This window comes from Pseudorasbora parva, chromosome 15 (genome assembly GCF_024679245.1).
Source record: "Pseudorasbora parva isolate DD20220531a chromosome 15, ASM2467924v1, whole genome shotgun sequence".
In the NCBI taxonomy this organism is placed as follows: domain Eukaryota; kingdom Metazoa; phylum Chordata; class Actinopteri; order Cypriniformes; family Gobionidae; genus Pseudorasbora; species Pseudorasbora parva.
The window spans coordinates 567,368-591,466 of NC_090186.1; the positions used below are offsets into that span (position 1 = coordinate 567,368).

The 24,099-nt window shown below is 42.4% G+C and overlaps 1 protein-coding gene across 4 annotated transcripts in view; it reads right to left on the reverse strand.

Annotated features, from left to right (window-relative positions):
* LOC137040861 (NACHT, LRR and PYD domains-containing protein 3-like) overlaps positions 1–16,848 on the reverse strand; it is a 36,645-nt gene extending 19,797 nt beyond the window's left edge. Inside the window, exons 1-4 of one of the 4 annotated variants that reach the window (XM_067416603.1) lie at positions 16,498–16,848; positions 13,858–14,514; positions 12,369–13,356; positions 12,020–12,290 (exon numbers count right to left, since the gene is read on the reverse strand). In XM_067416603.1, coding sequence (XP_067272704.1) covers positions 12,020–12,290; positions 12,369–13,356; positions 13,858–14,514; positions 16,498–16,848 — 2,267 coding nt within the window. Of the gene's footprint in view, positions 1–12,019; positions 12,291–12,350; positions 13,357–13,857; positions 14,515–16,497 lie in introns of those variants that run through there. The other 3 variants (XM_067416606.1, XM_067416605.1, XM_067416604.1) reach the window with 3 other exon arrangements.
* Positions 16,849–24,099: the final 7,251 nt, after the last annotated feature.

Here is a 24,099-nt window from a genome sequence, read left to right on the forward strand (position 1 = left end):
CTGTTAACATTCATTCACTCATCCTTTCCAATCACCCTACTACCTGTCCGCTTGATCCTAAACCCACTCACCTCCTTCAGGCCATTTCTTCTTCAATCACTCCTGCACTCACTCACATTGTCAACACTTCTCTTCACACGGGAACCTTTCCCACAGCATTTAAGCAGGCTCGGGTAACCCCACTGCTTAAGAAACCCTCTCTGAATCCAGCACTTTTAGAAAACTACCGACCGGTATCCCTTCTGCCTTTCATTGCAAAGACACTTGAGTGAGTTGTGTTCAATCAACTCTCTATGTTTCTTGAACGGGACAACCTCCTAGACAACAACCAATCCGGCTTCAAAAGCGGCCATTCGACTGAGACTGCCTTGCTCTCGGTAACTGAGGCACTGAGACTGGCAAAAGCAGCTTCCAAATCCTCAGTGCTCATTCTGCTGGATCTGTCTGCTGCTTTTGACACAGTTAACCACCAGATCCTCCTGTCAACACTTAAGAGGACGGGGATCTCAGGATCTGCTCTCCAGTGGTTCAGGTCTTACCTCTCTGGTAGGTCCTACAGGGTGTCATGGAGAGGTGAAGTGTCTAAGTCACATCATCTAGCTACTGGGGTTCCCCAGGGCTCAGTGCTTGGACCACTTCTCTTCTCCATCTACATGTCATCATTAGGTTCTGTCATTCAGAAACACGGCTTCTCCTATCACTGCTATGCTGATGACACTCAACTCTACTTCTCATTTCAACCAGATGATCCTACAGTCAGTGTTCGTATCGCTGCCTGTCTGACAGACATTTCTGACTGGATGAAGGAGCATCATCTTAAACTCAATCTTGCAAAGACAGAATTACTTGTTGTCTCAACCAACCCAGCACTTCATCAAAATTTCTCCATTCAGCTCGGTTCATCAACCATAACACCTTCCAGGACAGCCAGGAACCTTGGAGTTGTGATTGATGACCAGTTAATCTTGGAATATACTCTGCAAAAACAAAGAAATTTGTTTGTTTTCTGGAGGTGGCAAGAACAAGAACAAAGTTCGCTCTGGCCAGTACATTCCATACTTCACGAGAAAAGCAGGTGCAGATAATCTGTGTTTCTCTGCATTAACCACGCCCACTTTAAATGTCTGACCAATCACACGATAGTTCTCGGACACCCACAAGAAAAAAGTTCTGCTCAGGCAATGTGTCGAGAACAAGCTGGGAGAACTCCCGGACCAGGGGTCTCATTTATAACCGTTGCGTACGCACAAATAAGCCCCGAAAGAAGCTTATGCCACTTCTGACGCATAAATTGTGATTTATAAAAACAAACTTGACAGCAAAACTTGCGCACCTGCACAAAAAACTCTGACCCATGGATACGAACATTTTGGAGATGGAACAGTGTGGCGATGGTGAGCCGAGGGACTGACGGCAACTGAAGGAAATGAACTTGAGACGTTGCTCATACCATATAAATCACTTTTAATCCTCATTAAGCGTCCTAGTCATAATGCATGTTCACAATACCAATTTACAAACATAAATGGCCAAAAATGATCAAATAAAACTACATCAACTGATTTTCCTTCATTTTAATTTTCTAATTTCTCACGGTGGGCGTATGGGTTTACCACTCATTGTCTGATTGGTGACAGTGTAAAGGATTGAATGTGATTGCTGAAAACATATAAATACAGTGACACTTCTGCATGTAGTATATTACATGATGGATGCGCTGGCATAGCTGGAGGACTATGCCAATGGCAGACATCAGGAGGGAAAGAGTGTTTAGAGACCATGAAGATGTCCTGGCTCAGAATGATGACTCGCTAATAAGCCGATTTAGGCTCCCTAGAGTCATGCTTTTGGATCTTTGTGCTGAATTGGGTCCAACATTACAAAGGCCAACTGCACGAAACCGCTCCATCCCGGTACCAACCCAAGCCCTTTCAGTTTTAGGATTTTTGGCAACCGGGAGTTCCCAGCGGGAGTTAGCCGATAGGTAAGTTTACAACTATCAGGATGCGATTTGTTTCTGCACAAAGCTTCCTGTGAAAACGTATAATTCTGTTAATTTATCAAATGTCTGGGATTTCACAGCCATCCCTGAGCTCCTTAATGCCTGCTGTTTTGAAAGGGATTATTAAAATGTCAAAGCAATGCATACAGTTTCCTTATACTATTTTGGAACAGGCCAATATCAAAAGGCAATTTGCAGCAATGTCTGGATTCCCAAATGTAATCGGCACATTTGACTGCACTCACATTGCTATAAGGGCACCACATGAGATTGAGTTCATTTATGTGAACCGAAAACATGTGCATTCGATAAATATGCAAGTTATTAGTGAAGCCAACATGATTCTGACAAACGTTGTGGCACACTGGCCTGGTTCAACACATGACTCGTTTATTGTAGCGCACAGCAGTGTAGGGAACAGACTTGAGGCAGGTGCCGTGAGCAATGGATATCTTCTTGGTTAGTGAAAAACTACATCTAATGGGATGTTTTCTGAAAGTTCAAGCCTACTGTACAATTGATCTGTTATACTGTGCCAGATGACAGTGGTTACCCCCTGAGACGTTGGCTCCTCACCCCATTTCCAAACCCTCAGAGTGCAGAGCAAATGCACTACAATGATGCCCACGCTTGTGCGCGCTCGTCGTACTTCATCCCTGACTCAAACAAACATCATGATTCTATACAGAATATACGAGCAAGAGCGCATGGAATCAGTGCAAACAAAAGCGGAGCTGGTGTGTGAGTGAGGCGTTTTATCAGAGCATTGTCAACGTCAGAGAGTATTTGCATTAGATTACTATTACTATTATTATTTTCTAATGGCATCAATAAAGCTTACCCGCGATGAAGTGTTGGGTCTTCTATTCGCGGACCCTGATTCTGAAGGGAAATATGAGATGTCTGATTCTGAAAGTGAAACTAAACCTAATGTTACACTAAGCACAAACGGTGAATCATTTGCCCAATGTAGATGTCCTTTGCACAATATCAGTTGTTTACAATGTTTCCCGGGGTCGGAGTGTTCACCTTCAAGTTAGCAGGTGTGTTAGTGTTGCGAGAGATTTTTACCGCGCTCACCATGAAGTGCGCGTCGTCTCTCCGCGATCGCGGCGACAGTATTGTGGTGGAGACTTCTAATGCCACTGGGTATGTTAGACGAGGTCGAAGGATTCATAAGGAAAGTTCGGGGGTAACGTGGAGGCAGGATGGGGAGTCAAAATGACAATAACAGAGGTCGTGGCTGTGCACACTCTGCGCACGAGGCAGATCTGGATGCGCTGTTTGTAGCAGGAGCAGACGCGGTGTGACACGAGGCAGAGGGGCTATTATGCATAATATATAATATAAATGTGCCCCATATATGGAATCAGAGTGCCTACTGTATGTAGTAAATGGAAAATCTCTACAACAAAAGACAAACTGCTACATGCATTCGGTTTGTTTCTACCATTTATTAGTAATGACTTACACAGTTTGTTTACTATTTACCTGAACATTCAGTATTGTGCAATCTAGCACACAGAAGGTGAGGGACATTTTTTGGGGAAAGAAGTGGCTTTTTAAACATGTGACTTTTCATCAGTTTCCCCCACACATAGACTAATTTGTGGCGGACCGCCACAGAATCAAAACCGGCCGCCACATATTGCTTCGTCATTCATTCATTTTTACGCTATTTAAAAGGCGCACGCATATTCGTTCAGCTGCATTTCCTTATAGTTCTCTCTCCGCCCGTTTGCACGTCTCTTACTCACTCACTCACTCACACACACACGGTTCGTTGCATTCAACTGTAAATCCTAAACAAGTTTCATTGCATGTTTAGCGCATTTAGTGTGACATAACTTTGCGACACGCCTTCATCACGCGGCAGCGCGCATGGTCACGGCACTCTCAATAGTTCTAAACAAACCAGCGCGGTGTCAATCAATACATTTGAATGAATGAATGAATGAATGAATGAGGCATTTATATAGCACTTTCATATGTACTACTGTACACTCAAAGCGCTTCACACTCATGTCAGGGGTCTCTCCTCAACCACCACTAGTGTGCAGCATCCACTGGGATGATGCGACGGTAGCCACAGTAAAACGGCGCCAGAGCGCTCACCACACACCAGCGATAGGTGGAGAGGAGAGAGGGGGATAGAGCCAATTCAGTGGATGGGGATTATTAGGAGGCCGTGATTGGTAAGGGCCAATCGAGGGAATTTGGCCAGGACACCGGGGTTACATCCCTACTCTTTTTACGAGAAGTGCCATGGGATTTTTAATGACCACAGAGAGTCAGGACCTCGGTTTAACATCTCATCCGAAGGATCCCGTGTAAAAGGTGCCGGCACGCACTTGCACTGCGGTTCATCTCACATCTGATGACACATCTTTAATATTGGGTTGTAACTTGAAAATAATGCTTTATGTGTGTTTCTGTTGATGGATACACGTGCTGACTCCTCAGTTATACACTACAACAACAGTGATAATAAAAGAAAAACATGGGCAAAAGAATTAGAATAGAATTCGGGCCTGGTAACCCAGCCCCCCCCCCCCCCCCTTTTTTTTTTTTAACTATAACTTATAAAGCAAATATGACTTCCTTATTTCATGGCCATATTGTACATGCATTAATCCAATAATGTAGCCAGGTTTATTATTACTGAGATCACAAATGTTAGGGGGGTTTGGGAAAATTTCTATTTCTATGATCTACATATGTGTATTTTAAGTTGTTGTGAAGGCCAAAAAATTAGATAACAATAGCTTGAAAACCATGTCACTCGGCGCCGCTGCGGATTGAAGAACACTGACACAAAGACTAAAAGACGGGACGAAGCCGTAGCCGAAGCCTCGCGCCAGTTTCATATGTTTTAAAGGTTAATCACATATATTTGTAGGGGGCACTGAGGCATAAGTTCATAAAAAAGAACTTATCGAACTTAATTTATTATCAATTCATATGTAGTATATAGCTTACTGTACATAATAAGGAAACATTAGTTTGTCTTAGCACTATTTTAAACGTTTCTTGGGTCAATTTAAATGTGCTCACATTCATTAATATTCAATTGTGTGCGCTTATATAAGTATCATTATTCATTAAAAATATTAGGATGCTAAGTCCCAATATGATGCATAAGTTATTAATGTTTTAAAATTTCACATTTAAAGAAATCTAGTGTTTGATAATAACTAAATATTTATTCAACTGGAAGACTATTTTTGAGCAACTAGATTAGATACATGTATATTTATTAAAAGCCCCATAAGGCAACTATAATGGCATTACAAATTAACATTATTATTTTTTAAGAATTTCTTTGAATTGGAATTCTCTATTTTAACCTTAATTAGGCTACTACACAAATCGAGATATAAATAATAAAAAATATTAGAAGAAATATATTTTAAGTGGTCATTACTTGCACAAATAGTATCCTATTTAGTAGCCTATAGATCTCTTCAAAATATCCAATAAACATTATTAAACTAAAATATAGAAAACTTATTTAATTGAAAAATAGTAACTGTGTATGGTCACATTTTGTCCTCTATGAGTGTGACCAATTAGTCAGGAATACCTGAGGGCTAAATACAAGAATTAAATTAATGTTAACAATGCTGCATCTCTATCACTCTCCATAATAAAACGATCCTGTGAATATGGCTGACTTAATAATAAATGCACAAGCGGTACTGTCTAACAAAACTTGCAGCAAACATCTGTATAGTGAAGCTGTTGTGTATCCGCTTAAGCCATTCAGAAGCATTGACACCGCGCTAGAACTATTGAGCGCTCCATGAGCCACGTGGAACGCCTCTGGCTTTAACATTAGCGCCAAAACGCTATTTATTGTTTGAATTTCGCATTAAAACTTAATAATAATAATAATAATAAGCTATAGGCCTTGCTTTGTTTAATATAAAAGCAGGTTTGGCAATTTGGCGTGAGATGAAGTTGGGCAGCGTGACACCGAGCCTGAAAGCGTGTGTCACGCCAAATGCGTGAGAGTTGGCAACCCTGCTGACGACGTTCCCTGCCGCCCTCTACATGATCTCATCTCATTACAGCTGCGCCACTATCACCATGGCGACTTCACTCCAATAATCTCAACTAATCATAATGCCTCGAAATTGCAAAAGTACAAAATATTAATAATAAAATGTATATGAAATAACTAAAGAATCTTGTTGGGGCGGGGGCTCACTGGCGCCCCCCAGCTGTTGGCGCCCTAGGTGACTGCCTAGTTTGCCTATGCCTAGAAACGGCACTGCTGGTAACTCTCACGTTGTCCTGAGACCCCGGCCCAAATACGTGCCCAAGGTTCCTACCACTAACTTCTGGGATCAGTTAGTGAGCCTGCAAGCGCTGCCTTTGGTGGAGGCAGACCCAGCCCTGGCTTTATGTCCGGTCAGCGCACTTCACGCTTACGTAGATCGGACTCAAAGCTTCGGACCTCAGAGCAACTCTTCGTCTGTTACGGAGGCCAGCAGAAGGGAAAGGCTGTCTCCAAGCGGAGGTTAGCCCAATGGATAGTGGATGCTATTGTCTTGGCTTACCAGTCCCAAGACGTGCCTTGCCCGTTTGGGTTGCGAGCTCACTCCACTAGGAGTGTGGCTTCCTCCTGGGCGCTGGCTAAACGCCTCGCTGACAGACATATGTGGAGCTGCGGGCTGGGTGACACATAACTCGTTCACTAGATTCTATTGCCTCTGTGTAGAGCCGGTATCTTTCTCGCCCCCAGTGGCCAGTAGCGCTCGTTGTGCCATTCTAAGTGTCGGCTTGCAATGCTACTCCCACCCTCTGGGCCGGATACGTGCGTATATTGTCTCCAGTTGTGTTCCCCGGAAACGGCTAACCCTGTCGAGCTCACTTGCACTGCGGTGTCAGACGTTGCGAACCGTCTGACGCTAGGCCTGCACCCGCATGCTTGTGGAACGTGTGTGTAGGCTGGGTTCCATATGTAGCGGTTCCCTCATGGCAACCCCATATGTGTATTCTTCTACAGTACCAGCTACCCTACTCGGCTAGCCCTGTGTCTTTCCCTTGACGGAGCTCGCTCTGTCGTCTTTCCCCGCTTGAATCAGGTTGGAACCACCCCAGAGACTGCCATATGTTTTCTACCCTGCTAGGTTAGTCATTATGTGTATTCTGCCACCACGCCTTCCGTAGGCCGTGGCTCCACAGCGTACCATCTCCCGAGACGAGAACGCTTTTCCAGCGTTATCCAGTAGTCACACTGAGTGGGTCTCGCAGAAACAGCAGTGACTGATCTCCCTGCTTGAAGCCCTGACTTCCGTACCATACTAGACGGTCCAGTGCGCTCAAGCAGGACGCTGGAAGGGCCAGCCTCCTGGCGTTTTGGTAGGGATCCCAATTCGTTGGTCAGTTCCGACGTACGTCAGACGTGACCGACTGAAAGGGAATGTCTGGGTTACGTATGTAACCCTTGTTCCCTGAAGGGGGGAACGGAGACGTACGTCCCGTCGCCAGGTTCTGAGCTTCCGCTAGGAGGCCGAGTCACTAGTCGGCTCCTCAGGAGAAAAAAGCGGTGATCTACCATTACACTTCCTTATTTATACCCGTGCTGCGGGGCGGAGTGTGGAATGCGTGGATCGCATGCCAATCTCCATTGGCTCGTTTTTAACACACTCGAAGTAGATTGGTCTCCGAAATCAGATCCCAATTCGTCGGTCAGTTCCGACGTACATCTCCGTTCCCTCCTTCAGGTAACGAGGGTTACATACGTAACCAAGACGTTTTGGAAATCATAGGCTATGAAATTGCGCAGGTGCACAAGATGCAACACTGTCAGAGCCGACAGCAGTGTTGGGCATGTTACTTTAAAAAAGTAATTAGTTATAGTTACTAGTTACTTATCACTAGGGTTGGGCGATGTCACCTTAATCGGCAGCTGGCGATGTGTACAGTAAAACATCGCGATGGACGATGATATTGTCCGGGGGGTTAATAATAATATTTTCGTTTCGTTTCCGTTTTTCCAAACTTGAGCTTAGATCGGCTCAAAAAAAGTCAAGACCGACCCTACCCGAGCCCGTGCACCCGAGAGACCAGCCCTGCCCGACACATTAACTGTAGGCTAATTATGAGCCAGAGCCCCATTTAAACCCGACCATTTTTGAATACGTGTGCGTTCTGTCGAGAACGAGCCCATAATGACTAATGAGCGGAGCGGAGCCGGTGTGATCAGCTCAATAATCCGCAGGCATGCACTCATGATCCCACCGGTAAAATGATGATCGCTCAAATCCGGCTCAGACATGACATAAATCTGCAGCTTACTATACTTGTTGAAGCCATTACACAATGTTTTTAATTTATGTTTAAATATTATAATATTTTTCTATTTCATCTGATTATGGCTATAAGTGCAAAGATGCGAGTGGGTCAGAAATGATTTTAGTGGTTATATTTAGTTTAATAATAAAGTTTGTTTTGTAGACAGCCTCTTTCGTTTTGTACAAATTAATCTTTTGTCTCTTAATTTTAATAAAGGTTTCTTCGGCCAACTGTATGCATTTAATAACTTTTATCATGAACTGAAGAGCAGAAATATGTAGCCTAAATGAAAAGATTTGAATAAGCATAGTGCAGTGTTCAGAACTCACGGTAAACAGCTGGATACAGATGATCACGGCGATGGGCATGAGCGGGACGGGAAAGTTTAAGGGATTTTTTTTTTTTTACCTCATACTGAATATGATCGGGTGAAAGCACATTTTAAACAGGTAGCACTTATTCACACACGTACTAATCGTTCTCTCTAATGCATTCAAAAATATCTTGTAGTGTTTACCAGCTTACAGTTGCCAGTAGCCAGTAGGTAGCCTATACAGTTATTATATTATTCTATTATATGATTTTGAATGAGCAGGAATCTGTATTGATTCATTGATAAAATAACTGATGAAAACGTTCATCTTTCCAAACAAAATTTGCACTGCAAAAAGCATCAGTGATATTTAACTTTTAATGCTGATAAAGCCATTAAGTTTGGCATAGAGGGGGGGAAATGCACATGGGTGGGTTATCGTCCCATGATATCGTCCATCGGCACAACCCTACTTATCACAAACAGTAACTGAGTTACATCATTTCCTTAAATCCTCCTGATGTTTTGAAAACCACTGGATTAGAGAACAGAACTGATTCATTTCCCGATACACATTCAGACACAAAGTCCCACTGCCTCAAGATTTCATAATTATCCTTGAATATATGTTTCCAAAATGACTGCCAGAAATTAAAATTAAGCTCAACCATTATAAACACTCATTTGTCATTCCACAACATACAGAGATCAAAGCTGATGAACGCTAAATACATATTTCTCACCGTGACTCCACGTTTACCAATCAGGACTCCATACGGTGAATAATCTCCAGACGTTATCCCTAATCCCATCATCTTCCTCACCATCACCTTCCTCACCATCATCTTCATCACCACCATCTTCATCACCATCATCTTCATCACCATCATCTTCATCGCCATCATCTTCATCATCTTCATCACCACCATCTTCCTCGCCATCACCTTCCTCGCCATAATCTTCATCGCCATCATCTTCATCATCTTCCTCACCATCATCTTCCTCACCATCATCTTCCTCACCATCACCTTCCTCACCATCAACTTCCTCACAATCATCTTCATCGCCATCATCTTCCTCACCCTCACCATCATCTTCCTCACCATCATCTTCATCACCATCATCTTCCTCACCATCATCTTCCTCACCATCATCTTCCTCACCATCACCTTCCTCGCCATCATCTTCCTCGCCATCATCTTCCTCGCCATACTCTTCCTCGCCATCATCTTCCTCGCCATCATCTTCATCGCCATCATCTTCATCGCCATCATCTTCCTCGCCATCATCTTCCTCACCATCATCTTCATCGCCATCATCTTCATCGCCATCATCTTCCTGACCATCATCTTCCTCACCATCATCTTCCTCACCATCATCTTCATCGCCATCATCTTCCTGACCATCATCTTCCTCGCCATCATCTTCCTCGCCATCATCTTCCTCACCATCATCTTCCTCGCCATCATCTTCATCGCCATCATCTTCCTGACCATCATCTTCCTCACCATCATCTTCATCGCCATCATCTTCCTGACCATCATCTTCCTCACCATCATCTTCATCGCCCTCATCTTCCTCACCATCATCTTCCTCGCCATCATCTTCCTCACCATCATCTTTACTGCTCCTTTTACATTACGTGCAATAAAGTTGTAACTAACTTTTCCTTCACTGCTGGAGTCCTGAATTATTTTTGTTTGTCTATTTTTTATGAGTCCAGAATTGCGTTGCAAACAGCGCTGGAGCCTCTATTGGTCGACTACTGGTGACAGATATTATGAGTTTATCTGTTACTAATAATGATTACAGTCAGCAACTAGAGAAAGCAGAACAATCACAGACCACAATATAAACTATAAAGATAATAAACATATATTAGCTAATAATAATGTACAGTTGTCACCCTGAAGTTAAGATATTATTTAATATCAATCATAAATTATTAATAATCTTCATTAATTCATTTACCCAGGCCTGTGATGTTTTTAATCAGTGTAAATCAGTTTTCTAATTAATGTTAAAGGTGTCATGAACTGGCTTTTTTATTTTTTTATACTGTTGTCTGAGGTCAACTAATGATGTTCGTGTGGTTTTTACATTTAAAACATCATAACTCATCAGTAATAGGCTATTTTCTACACTGGTTTTGAGGCTCTCTCCTGAACGCTGGGTTTTGATGGGCGTGTCACTGGAGACTTGGAAGTAAACGCCCACGGCTAGGATTGGATAAGATTTGCATATTTAATGAGCTTCAGCTCCCCTGTCAGTACAGTTCACATGAGAGAGGAGAGATGAGGGAGAAGCGGCAACCGGAATGATTCTCTCGATCACAGCAGAACGCGTCGGCATGTTAGTGTTCAGAGGGTTAACCTGTCGGCCGGAGAGGAGAGCAACAGGTGTAAAGAGGAGAGGTATCGTTTCGGATATTTCATTATCGATGCATATTTTGACAGCACTAAGTTACTTGTATGACCATCTGACACTATTTTTATGCACTGAGCTAACGTTTGTAGGTTTTAATTTGCGGATTTGTGGCTACGTTCACTGCCTATTCCACAAATGAACATGCCATAACGGACATGCTAATCTTACATTATCACATTATACATAGAAGAACTCTGGCACCTATGCGAATTCCTAGCTAGCAGTTAATAGCGCAAGTTAAACAAATAGGCGGCTACAGTAAAATACTTTAGTTAGCTCACTTAAAAGTCTATGAAGTCATGTGACTCGAAAGAGCAGACTCGGCCATAGTGAAAAGCTGCACGTATTTTTGCAGACTTTACAAGCGGTACTTCGTGGGGTTTGTGCCCGTTTGATCCCGAATTCGTATTTAGCATCTATTAGGCAACGTTCATTGAAAAGACAACATTGGGGGCGGAGTCGCACATGGAAATAGACGGGCAGATCGCGAGCACAGCAGGTTTCATTTTAGGCTCTCCAACATTTTTATTTCTACATTTAATAAACAAACTATTTAGTCAGATAGGTATTTGTTGTAAAAGGAATACAGTTACAATTTCAAGCATTTTAAAGCACGTTATCCAAAATTCAAGCACTTTTCAAACCTTGAAAACACAACATCAAAATGCAAGCACTTTCAAGGATTTCAAGCACCCGTACGAAGCCTGAAGGACGTTTTAAACTCTGAAACTTACAGGATATTCTTATATTACCATGACCTTTTATATATCAAAAGCTCAAGGGGAAGTTGATTTCTCAATTCATCAGCCCTTTAACTTGACTGACTGCTTCATTTCCACATTAAAATAATCTAAAGGCACGTCATGAGCCCTTTAAGACTCTGAGCTTATTATTTAGGAGAAAACCTCTCATTTAGCAAATGTGCTGATTCATTATTAAACACGATTCTTCATTAGTGAATAATGAACACTCACAGAGCTTTTCTGCAGTTGATCACAGCTAGTATCAGTCTTCTTCTGCCCTCAGCTGATGTGCTGTATTTCCTGAGGTTCAGCTCATCCAGCGGCTCCTCTGAGATCTGAAGCATGTAGGCGATTGTTGAGCAGTGAGACGGAGAGAGTTTCTCCTCTGAGTGTTTGTCTGATTTCACAAACTCCTGAATCTCTCTGGACAGAGTCTGATCTTTCACTTCCAGCAGACAGAGGAACAGATTGATGGACTGATCAGCTGAGAGTTCAGAGGAGAGTTTTTTATCTTTTTTGCGTTGCATATCAATTTCATCTACATACAGTCTCTCAATGAAATCCTCATCATCCTTCTCATCTTTGATCATCTGTTGAATGTACTGTGTGATTCTCCTGATGCTCTCTGAGCTTTTCTCTGTGTGTGTCAGTAGATCCTGTAAGAGTCTCTGATTGGACTCCAGAGAGACGCCCAGCAGGAACCGCAGGAACAGATCCAGCCGTCCATTCTCACTCCTGAGGGCTTTATCTACAGCTGATGTTAGTAGACCATACAGAGAGTCTTTATCTGATGCTGATGTTAGTAGATCATAAAGAGAGACTTTACTAGTCCAGTAAGATCTGAATTCATGCAGTGGTTTCTTGTTCTTGATCAGATGAGAGTAAAACTCATAGAAAGCAGCGAGAAACTCCTGGAGGCTCAGATGAATGAAGCTGTAGACTTTCCTCTGATGAATCACAGATTCCTCCTTAAAGATCTCAGTGCAGATCCCAGAATACACTGCGGCGTCAGTGACGTCTATGCCGCTCTCTCTCAGGTCCTCCTCATAGAACATCACATTGCCCTTCATCAGCTGATTGAAAGCCACTTCAGCAAGTTTCACAATCACTTCTCTGTTGGACGGCAGGAGTTTCTCTGGATCTCTCTCTTCATACTTCTGATTCCTCATGTTGATCTGAATCAGCAGGAAGTGGATGTACATTTCAGTCAGAGTTTGAGGGATTTCTGCGCTCAGATCTTCTTCCAGGAGCTTTTGAAGCACAGTGGATGAGATCCAGCAGAAGACGGGTATGTGGCACATGATGTGGAGGCTTCTTGCTCTTCTGATGTGGGAGATGATTCTGCTGGCTTGATGCTCGTCCCTGATTCTCTTCCTGAAATATTCCTCCTTCTGAGGCTCATTGAATCCCTGAATCTCTGTCAGACGGTTGATGTATTTGGAGGGGATCTGATTGGCTGCTGCTGGTCTGGAGGTGATCCAGATGAGAGCCGAGGGAAGCATCTCTCCTTTCATGAGCTTTGACATCAACACATCCACTGATGAAGTCTCAGTCACATCAGAAACTTCCTTTGACATCAACACATCCACTGATGAAGTCTCAGTCACATCAGAAACTTCCTTTGGCATCAACACATCCACTGATGAAGTCTCAGTCACATCAGAAACTTCCTTTGACATCAACACATCCACTGATGAAGTCTGTCTGAGCAGTTTTCTTTTCCAGATCTTTGATATGAACTGAAAAGAAAGGAAAACACAATGTCTAATTTACTTAATCATATAATTTGCAATGTATGCAAAAAAAAAAAAATGTATCTTATAAATCAGTCAATTTACAACAAAAATAAAAATGTGATTTGATTAAAAAAGGGGCAGGGTCTCACACCACTGTTAGGGAGCCATATTATTAATATCATTTTGAGATTACTCAGTTAGGTTACTTAAAAATTGCTTAATTCCCTGATGTTGAGATTATGTAAACAAATTATATTTGTTTAATTTAATTGATTCATGTGGAACCGATGTATATTAAATTATGTAAATCCAACACACCTTTTTTTTCAGTGCTGCATCCACTGATAAAGCCTCACTCACATCAGAAACTTCCTGAGCGTCTGAAAACCTCAGTGTGATTCTGCTTTCATCCAGACCATCAAAGATGAACACAACTTTACACTCCTCATAAATCCTCGAGTCCAGATCGTGAAGTTCAGGATGAAAGTCCAGCAGAAGTCTGTGAAGACTGTACTGATGATCTCGGATCAAGTTCAGCTCTCGAAATGGAAGCACAAACATGAAATCTACATCCTGATTGGCTCTTCCCTCGGCCCAGTCCAGAATGAACTTCTGCACAGAGACGGTTTTTCCGATTCCAGCGATGCCTTTAGTAAGAACAGTCTTGATCTGCTGTTTCTCCTCACGTCCTGGTTCAGCTGAGGCTGTAAAGATGTCATTGCAGTAGATTGGAGTGTCTTGTGAGTGTTGTGTTCTGGCTGTTTTCTCCATCTGTAAAACCTCATGTTCTTCATTCACTCCTCCTCTCTCTCCCTCTATGATGTAGAGCTGTGTGTAGATCCTGTTCAGGAGGGCTTCATTCTCCTGGAGTTTCAGTCCCTCAAATAATCTCTCATACTTGTTCTTCATGCTGGTTTTGTGTCTGTCTTTGACTCTCTGGAGCTCATCATTCATCAGTTGAGGAGAATCTCCAGTCGGATCATCTCTATCCTCTCTGATCAAACAACAACACAAGAACAGGTTAAAAATTATGTCAAATAAAGGATTATATCAATAAAATGTAAACACTTTATACAGTAAATCAATACTTATGTTAATCTTGTATTTTCTGTGTAATTAATGCATTCATGTCAGTTTCAGTTTAACACTTTTCACAATGCACATTGATCCAAAGCAGCTTCACAGAAAACAGAGAAGTAGAAAAACACAGAGAAAAGGAAAACCGTGTCTTTCAATCCTCCAGCGAGCAGCTCAAGGTGACAGAGACCAGGAACAAACTCACTAAGAGCTTTAAGAGATGATGAAGAAACCCAAACCTCATCCTCAATCTGACACCAGAGGTTCTGTCAGACAATAAGGGTGGGCTGCACCAACAAGGATTAATCTTAAATCTACATTAAATCAAGATTTATCTCATAATTTTGTTGGTTTAAAAATAATCAGGTTTACATTGAAACCATCATTTTGATCCCGGATTTAATTTCTATTTAGAATAGATCAACTTTAATCCTGTTGCTCCATAATTTTAAACTCAATTATGGATTAATTTTAAACTTACATGTGAGGAGGTTTAAAGAAAATAAAGTGCACCTACAATTAAACTATGCAGATGATTGAACAGAGATAGAAACATTGGGTGTGTCGTCAGGTCTCAGAGAGGTGTTTATTAGCCTAACGTTACTAATAAAAAGGAAAATTAAAGCAAATTGAGCCGTCAGAGTGTGAGGGTCGTGGCGGCCTCTGAGTTTACGCCTGCTATCGAGTCCAGGATGCAGATCTGTCACTCATCTCGGACAAAGAAAAGAAGAGAGGATTATATTTAGCATTTAATGGTCAGCAGCTGTGATGATGAGGTGAGCGCCTGTGATGGCGATCGTGCCTCGCGTTTCTCATGCACGCTCCACTCGATCAAACGGGACGGGCGGCGCTGTCAAGAGTGGAGTAATAGTCACTCATAGCCAATCGAGAGAGTTGTTTGTCATAAGTTACGCTGCCACAATATATATATACTCCACTAACTGACAGCCTTCTATAAATATATTTCCAGGAGTATGAGATCCGCACGCGTAGCAGCAGTGTTTTCATTGCCTGCTTGATCAGCAACGGTCTCTCTCCGTAGCGCTTTATGAAGACAGCTGACATTTTACAAGTTTATTTCCTTTCCTACTTGTCAGAGAGAGTTTCTGGTGGTCAGTACAGAAGATAAATGAATATTAGTATTGTTGCTGTCAATGGCGAATTCATCAGGGCGGCAAACATTTATTGTAAAATTAAGTGGTGCAACACAACTCGATTTAAAATAAAGCCTAGATCAACAAATCCTAGATTAGCTCTAAACTGAGTTTAATTTAATCCTTGTTGGTGGAACCCACCCTAAGTGTCTTATCTCTGGAGATTGGGATCAAAGTTCATCACTGAATGTTTGTCCACAGATTTGAGGTGAAATCAGAAATAAAAACCGAACTCATCTCTCGGTGTATTCAGTGTGTTTTTGAGTCTCATGTTAAATGTCTTCTCTAAGTTACTCTAGACCAGTTAAAGGGATGAAGGGACCCGTTAAATTCACCCAGAAATGAACATTCAGTCATTATTTACTGAACCTGATGTTGTTCTAATGGCTTATGATCTTCTTTCTTTTTCAGGCCACAGAAGGAGAAATGTTGAGAAATGTCCGGCTCGTGTTCGTCTGTAATGGCAGTAAATACTGAGCCGCTTCAAGCTTTAGAAGAGAAAGATTCACCGAATGATCGCATCAGACTCGAGCTGTATAATCAGTTCTGTTGGTCTGCTGTGAGCCAGGAGAAGCACACAAGCGGCATCTCACCATTTGGAGAAATCAGGATTAAGACACAAACTCTAAAACACTCGACAGAGATATTCACCTCAGAGATCAGCATTCTGGGATACTTCTGCATCATTTCATTTATTATATTATCTCTAATAATATATCATATCTCACCTCTTCACAGACACACAGCTGGGGTCAGGGGTCACGGCTTCACTGAATTTTAGAGGATGATCCATGGATCCATCACTCCTCACAGACACACAGCTGGGGTCAGAGGTCACAGCTTCACTGAATTTTAGAGGATGATCCATGGATCCATCACTCCTCACAGACACACAGCTGGGGTCAGAGGTCACAGCTTCACTGAATTTTAGAGGATGATCCATGGATCCATCACTCCTCACAGACACACAGCTGGGGTCAGAGGTCACGGCTTCACTGAATTTTAGAGGATGATCCATGGATCCATCACTCCTCACAGACACACAGCTGGGGTCAGAGGTCACGGCTTCACTGAATTTTAGAGGATGATCCATGGATCCATCACTCCTCACAGACACACAGCTGGGGTCAGAGGTCACGGCTTCACTGAATTTTAGAGGATGATCCATGGATCCATCACTCCTCACAGACACACAGCTGGGGTCAGAGGTCACGGCTTCACTGAATTTTAGAGGATGATCCATGGATCCATCACTCCTCACAGACACACAGCTGGGGTCAGAGGTCACGGCTTCACTGAATTTAAGAGGATGATCCATGGATCCGTCACTCCTCACAGACACACAGCTGGGGTCAGAGGTCACGGCTTCACTGAATTTAAGAGGATGATCCATGGATCCGTCACTCCTCACAGACACACAGCTGGGGTCAGAGGTCAGGGCTTCACTGAATTTTAGAGGATGATCCATGGATCCGTCACTCCTCACAGACACACAGCTGGGGTCAGAGGTCACTGCTGCATCACTGGGTTCTGCAGATGAAGATCTCTCTCTGCTCTCCATAATGACAAACTGACCTCAGACCTGCACAGAGAACAAATCATGCAGGACAATATATGAGACAATATATATTAAATTATTGATAATGCAGAGAATTGATTATATATATATACATACACACACGGGTCCTTCTCAAATAATTTGCATATTGTGATAAAGTTCATTGTTTTCCATAATGTAATGATAAAAAAATAAACTTTCATATATATTAGATTCATTCCACACCATCTGAAATATTTCAGGTCTTTTATTGTTTTAATACTGATGATTTTGGCACACAGCTCATGAAAACCCACAATTCCTATCCTAAAAAAATTAGCATATCATGAAAAGGTTCTCTAAACGAGCTATTAACCTAATCATCTGAATCAACTAATGAACCAGCCTGGTTCATTACTCAAAACCGCAATCATGGGTAAGACTGCCGACCTGACTGCTGTCCAGAAGGCCATCATTGACACCCTCAAGCGAGAGGGGAAGACACAGAAAGACATTTCTGAACGAATAGGCTGTTCCCAGAGCGCTGTATCAAGGCACCTCAGTGGGAAGTCTGTGGGAAGGAAAAAGTGTGGCAAAAAACGCTGCACAATGAGAAGAGGTGAGCGGACCCTGAGGAAGATTGTGGAGAAGGACCGATTCCAGACCTCGGGGGACCTGCGGAAGCAGTGGACTGAGTCTGGAGTAGAAACATCCAGAGCCGCCGTGCACAGGCGTGAGCAGGAAATGGGCTACAGGTGCCGCATTCCCCAGGTCAAGACACTTTGGGCTACAGAGAAGCAGCACTGGACTGTTGCTCAGGGGTACAAAGTACTTTTTTGGATGAAAGCAAATTTAGCATGCCATTGGGAAATCAAGGTGCCAGAGTCTGGAGGAAGACTGGGGAGAAGGAAATGCCAAAATGCCTGAAGTCCAGTGTCAAGTCCCCACAGTCAGTGATGGTCTGGGGTGCCATGTCAGCTGCTGGTGTTGGTCCACTGTGTTTTATCAAGGGCAGGGTCAATGCAGCTCGCTATCAGGAGATGTTGGAGCACTTCATGCCATCTGCTGAAAAGCTTTATGGAGATGAAGATTTGGTTTTTCAGCACGACCTGGCACCTGCTCACAATGCCAATACCACTGGTAAATGGTTTACTGACCCTCAAGTTATTTCAGACCTGTGTGAGTTTCTTTCTTCAGCTGAACACAAGGGAAGATATTTTGAAGAATGTCAGTAACCAATCAGTTAACTGGAGCCATTGACTTCCATAGTATTTTTTTTTCCTACTATGGAAGTCAATGGCTCCAGTTATCTGATTAGTTACTGGCATTCTTCAAAATATCTTCCCTTTTGTTCAGCTGAAGAAAGAAACTCACACAGGTCTGAAATAACTTGAGGGTCAGTAAAGGATGGCAGAGTTTTCATTTTAAAGTGAACTATCCCTTTAAGGCCGCTATCGAAGCATCCTGGGCCTCCAGAACACCTCAGCAGTGCCACAGGCTGATCGCCTCCATGCCACGCCGCAGTGAAGCAGTCATTTCTGCAAAAGGATTCCCCACCAAGTATTGAGTGCATAACTGAACATCATTATTTGAAGGTTGACTTTTTTTGTATTAAAACACTTTTCTTTTATTGGTCGGATGAAATATGCTAGTTTTCATGAGCTGTATGCCAAAATCATCAGTATTAAATAAAATTAAAAGAGCTGAATTATTTCAGATAGTGTGCAATGAATTTAAAATATATGAAAGTTATTTATCATTACATAATGGAAAATAATGAACTTTATCACAATATGCTAATTATTTTGAGAAGGACCTGTATAACTGACTACGTTATATATATATATATATATATATATATATATATATATATATATATATATATATATATATATATATATATATAAAACGGAGGCCAGCTAGTAGTAGTTGCTGTGCGAGTAAACCTCACTCCTCTGACCTCAAGAGACACTCTAGCGACTGACGCTAGAGGTTGCAGCCTTTAGCCTCCTTGTTACGCCTGTTTCACACCGCAAGCGTGAGCAGCGCGTGAGCAGCACTTCAGCGTAACTACACGGTGACTGCAGCTGCAGACGCACGAGGGTATTCACACTGGAAGCGTTGGTGCAGCGTCACAGCAGCGGCTCCCACAATAATAGAGCCTATACCTGTCTGAGTGTTACATACTAAACTAAAATAAATTATTATATTTTCTGGCTAGTTTACTTTACTTTTTATAATACTTTCACCCAAACTGAATAATTAAAACAAGTTTAAATGGGCAAATCTTCTACAGATGATTATTATTCTTCGTTTTCTTTAATGACATACTCCAGTTATTGTTAAAACACACCACATGTGCTTCTTCTGTGCATTTTGAGCGCTTTTGTGATATTATATTTATTTTGTCCATCAAAAGTGTGCTTTCGCTTTACACCATGACTGCAGCTGCAGACCGGTCTGAATATTAAATACTAAACTAAACGAAAGTTTGTTATATTTTCTGGCTAGTTTACTTTATTTTTAATAATCATAAACATACTTTCACCCAAACTGATTATTCAAAACAAGTTTAAATTGCTAAAATCTTCCACAGAAATTTTTTATTCTTCGTTTTCTTCTCTGACATACTCCAGTTATTGTTCAAATACACTACACGTGCTTCCTGTGTGCATTTTAGGCACTTTTTCTGTAAAATCACATTTATTTTGTCCTTAAAAAGTGTGCTTTCACTTTAATTGAGCGTCAGCAGCGCAGCAAAAATAGGCTCGCAGCCGAAACCCCCGCTTCATTGCTGCTCACGCGACGCTCCTGCTTGATGCTCACGTGCTGCTCCTGCTCCCGGTGTGAATGCACTCATTGATTAACATGGGCGCCGAAAAAAATATGCGCTGCTCACGCGCCGCGCACGCTTGCGGTGTGAAGCGGCCGTTAGAGGGTCAGACTCCCATGCCAGCGGACCCGGGTTCGAGTCCCGGTCTGAACAGTAGGGGTAAAATTGGTGCCATGACCCGGATGGGAGTGAGGTTTAGGGGGGTGAGTGTAACAGAGGCCAGCTGGTAGTAGTTGCTGTGCGAGTAAACCTCACTCCGCTGACCTCAAGAGACGCTCTAGCGATCGACGCTAGAGGTTGCAGCCTTTAGCCTCCTTGTTAGAGCGTCCGACTCTCATGCCGGTGGACCCGGGTTCGAATCCCAGTCCGAACAGAAGGGGTTACATTGGTGCCGTGACCCGGATGGGAGTGAGGTTTAGGGGGGTGAGTGTAACAGAGGCCAGCTAGTAGTAGTTGCTGTGCGAGTAAACCTCACTCCTCTGACCTCAAGAGACGCTCTAGCGACTAGACGCTCTAGTGACTAGAGGTTGCAGCCTTTAGCCTCCTTGTTAGAGCGTCCGACTCCCATGCCGGTGGACCCGGGTTCGAATCCCGGTCCGAACAGTAGGGGTTTTATATATATATATATATATATATATATATATATATATATATATATATATATATATATATATATATATATATATATATATATACACTTTGAATAATTGCGATGAGATGATAATAAATAATTCCCTCTACACTTAATTCTCTGTCTGAATGTTTTAGACAAAAAGTTGTTTTAGTGTGATATGTCAGGAAAACATGGCTCCTTTTCTCAAAACTACACACATAAAACCACAAAACACACACACATGCAAAACACACACACAGGTCCCAGGCACAGCTGCCTCCATCACCTCCATCTGTGTTGTTTCAGTCACTCTTTACTGGATTCTCCACATTTTCCCCATTCAGCTTTATGAAAACACCATCTCTCTATATAGCCTGTCCTTTTATCCATACTTGTGTGTTTCCTCTGGGACGACGACACACTTCTATTATTATACATTCACACTCATTTGGGACATTTACCCTTCTATATGCTAATCTTTAATGAATGTTACACATCCTCCAGCTTGTGTTGTGATTCTGTCTCATCTAACAGAACTATAAGCTGCTAACCAAAGTCCAAGTGCGGTCTTAACCGTGTTTCTAGAGCACAAATAATATCGGCTATATCATCCAGATCTGCAGGAACTTTCTGGAGCTCATTCGCTATTAAACTTCTGTCGTTCCATTGGAGGAAATGAAACGCCGTGAGAAAGCCGATCAGCTCCAGACAAACCATCATAATTGGTGTTCAGCATCTGATGAATAATTCCAGCTTTAATATCTTTAATCCCCAATAACTCTGTTGCTGCTTCTACAATGGTCTGGCTTTTATACTCGCCAGCTCTCGAGGACAACATCGCCCTCCTGTGGACATCATATCATCTTTAGGGGACGACTTCTAGTTCGTCTCACTCCTTCCCCTTCGAAAAAACTCCATCATTGTTTTTTAAGGTCACTCTCTGAGAATCCCAAGAGTTCTTCATCATCATCTCTTCCTTGAGTATTTCCAGCGACTGCCGATGCTGAAGCTCCTCCAGTTGTTGAGCAGTAGGATAACACACTTTAAGTTGAGATGTGTGTAACTGGTAAATCTTCTCCTGTTTCTTCCTGTTCCTCCTGATAGTTTAAAGGGCCCGTCCTACGCTCAGCTCCATAGAGATCCTGCCATTCTGGAGCCAGTTGAGCAGAAATGTGTTCCTCGGCTTTTAAGAGCGGTTGTGAACGCATCCAAACTCTGGCGTTCGTTCTGAATGAAAGTCTTCTTTTACTGTCATAATGTGGCTTTTGTCTGAGACGAGCTCGTGGAGATCCTTTAATTCCTGAAGTTGAGCAGCATTGCTATATGTTGGAGAATCTGGAGAAATGTCCTGGGACTGAAACACGACATCCAATGGAGCTCTGAGAGGCGAGAGCCGGAGATTCTGGACCAGCTGAATTCAGGCCAAACCAAACTCATGAAGGGCTTTTCCTACATCTGCACACTTTTACTTTTAGAAATGGGGACAATCTTTGAAGGAGGAGCAAATAATGTTTTGGTCGTCACAGTAAAAATAACATTAAATATGATAATATTAGAGTTTTGAAGCTGGGAAAAGATGTGTAGTGCTATTTCTGCCCCAATCCCATGGTTACAGTCAGTGTTCCTGCATTAAATCCATGGGGAATGTTGCTGATTTGAGGACTTAAAGCCTTTTATAACTCGTCCATTCCCAATGTTTGTCCTGGTTTCCCCGTCAGTGCTGTTTGATCTGTGCTTTAGCTCAGAGAACTCTGTGCCGAATCTGATGCTTCTCACTAGACCTCCATCGTCCTGAAGTCAAAGGGTTTTCTGAAGGGCTTTTGGTGAAGCGGCTGAAATAAGGTCTGTGGCGAACACAAGCTCAAGACACTTTCAGGCTTTATTCTACAGCATAAACACATCAGTATTACCCCACTCATGATCTTCTGGAGCTGCTACGTGTCTTGAGAAAGGCGTTTGCTAACAAGTGTCTAATGGACGCCAGAGGCAGGCGAGGAGATGAACCGTCTTCAGCCCAAAAGCTAAACTCAGTGGCTTTCACAGCCTCATTCTGCTCATAATTGAGCTCTTATAAACTATTCTCACTCAAACGCTCTGGGGAAATGTCTGAGATAAAAACTGAAAGAGTTGTGGGAAGCTCAGGGATGGTGACGCTGAAGTCATGTGACCGTGGTGTCGTTCCTTTATAGCCTAGCTTTAGCTTTTTACTTCTGGCGGCTGAATTTAGGCTTCAGGACTCATAAAGTTGTGTTATAATTATCTTGATGGACAAAATGTGCAAGTGTCACAAACTTGTGTTGATCACAGAGCCTGTTTTCAGCGCTAATCCAAACGCCTGAAATCCTATTGGCTCATTCATACTGGCAAGGAGCTTTTGGAGTATCATCATTGGCCAAACCACTCCATAGCAACCAAACAGAGTACCCTAGCAACCGCTTAACAAGACCTATATCTCTGCATCAAAATGTTGTATAAAGATGGGGGTTGGATCTTTTGACTCATGCTTGCAAACTGGACTGTTAACATGCTAGAATGTACAATTCCTGAAGAAATTGTGAGTGGTGCTTGCAAAGTGGCAAAACTCTGGACCCTGTTATGCAAAAGAGGCAATCCCCATGTCTGAACGATGTTGTGGAGCTGAGATATGATGCTAGCACAATGTTAACACGATTAGCATGTTGCAAACATGATGGAAATACAATTAGCATGATGCAAACATGATTAACATGTTAAGATGATGTTAACACAATTAACATAATGCTAACAACAAGATTAGCATGTTGCTAATATTATGCTAACATGATTAAAATGTTGTTAGGATGATGTTAACACAATTAGCATGATGCTAGCATCATGATTAACATGTTGCTAGCATCATGCTAACATGATAGCATGTTGTTTGCATTATGGTAACAAAATAAGCGTTATGCTAGCAACACAGTTAACATGTTGCTAGCATCATGCTAACTCAATTATCATAATGCTAACATGATGTTGACACAAATAACAATTTTAACATGATTAGCATGTTTTTACTTTATGCTAATATGATTATGCTATGTTATAGTGTTTCTAGGCAGTTGTTAGTTGTCACAGATGGTTACTATAGTGTTTATATAGTTCTTACTATGTTCATGTAGCTATTCACTGCTAGTGTAGCATGTTGGAAGCGCTGTTTGCTAGCATGAGTCAAAAGACCCAATCCCCATGTCTCTATGATGTTCTGATGCAGAGGTCTACATGGTTGCTAGGGTACTCAGTTTGGTTGCTATGGAGTGGCTTGGCAGCATCCCATAATGATTCTCCAAAAGCTCCTTGCCACTATGAATGATCTAAACCAACCCCCATTCCTCTGTGACAT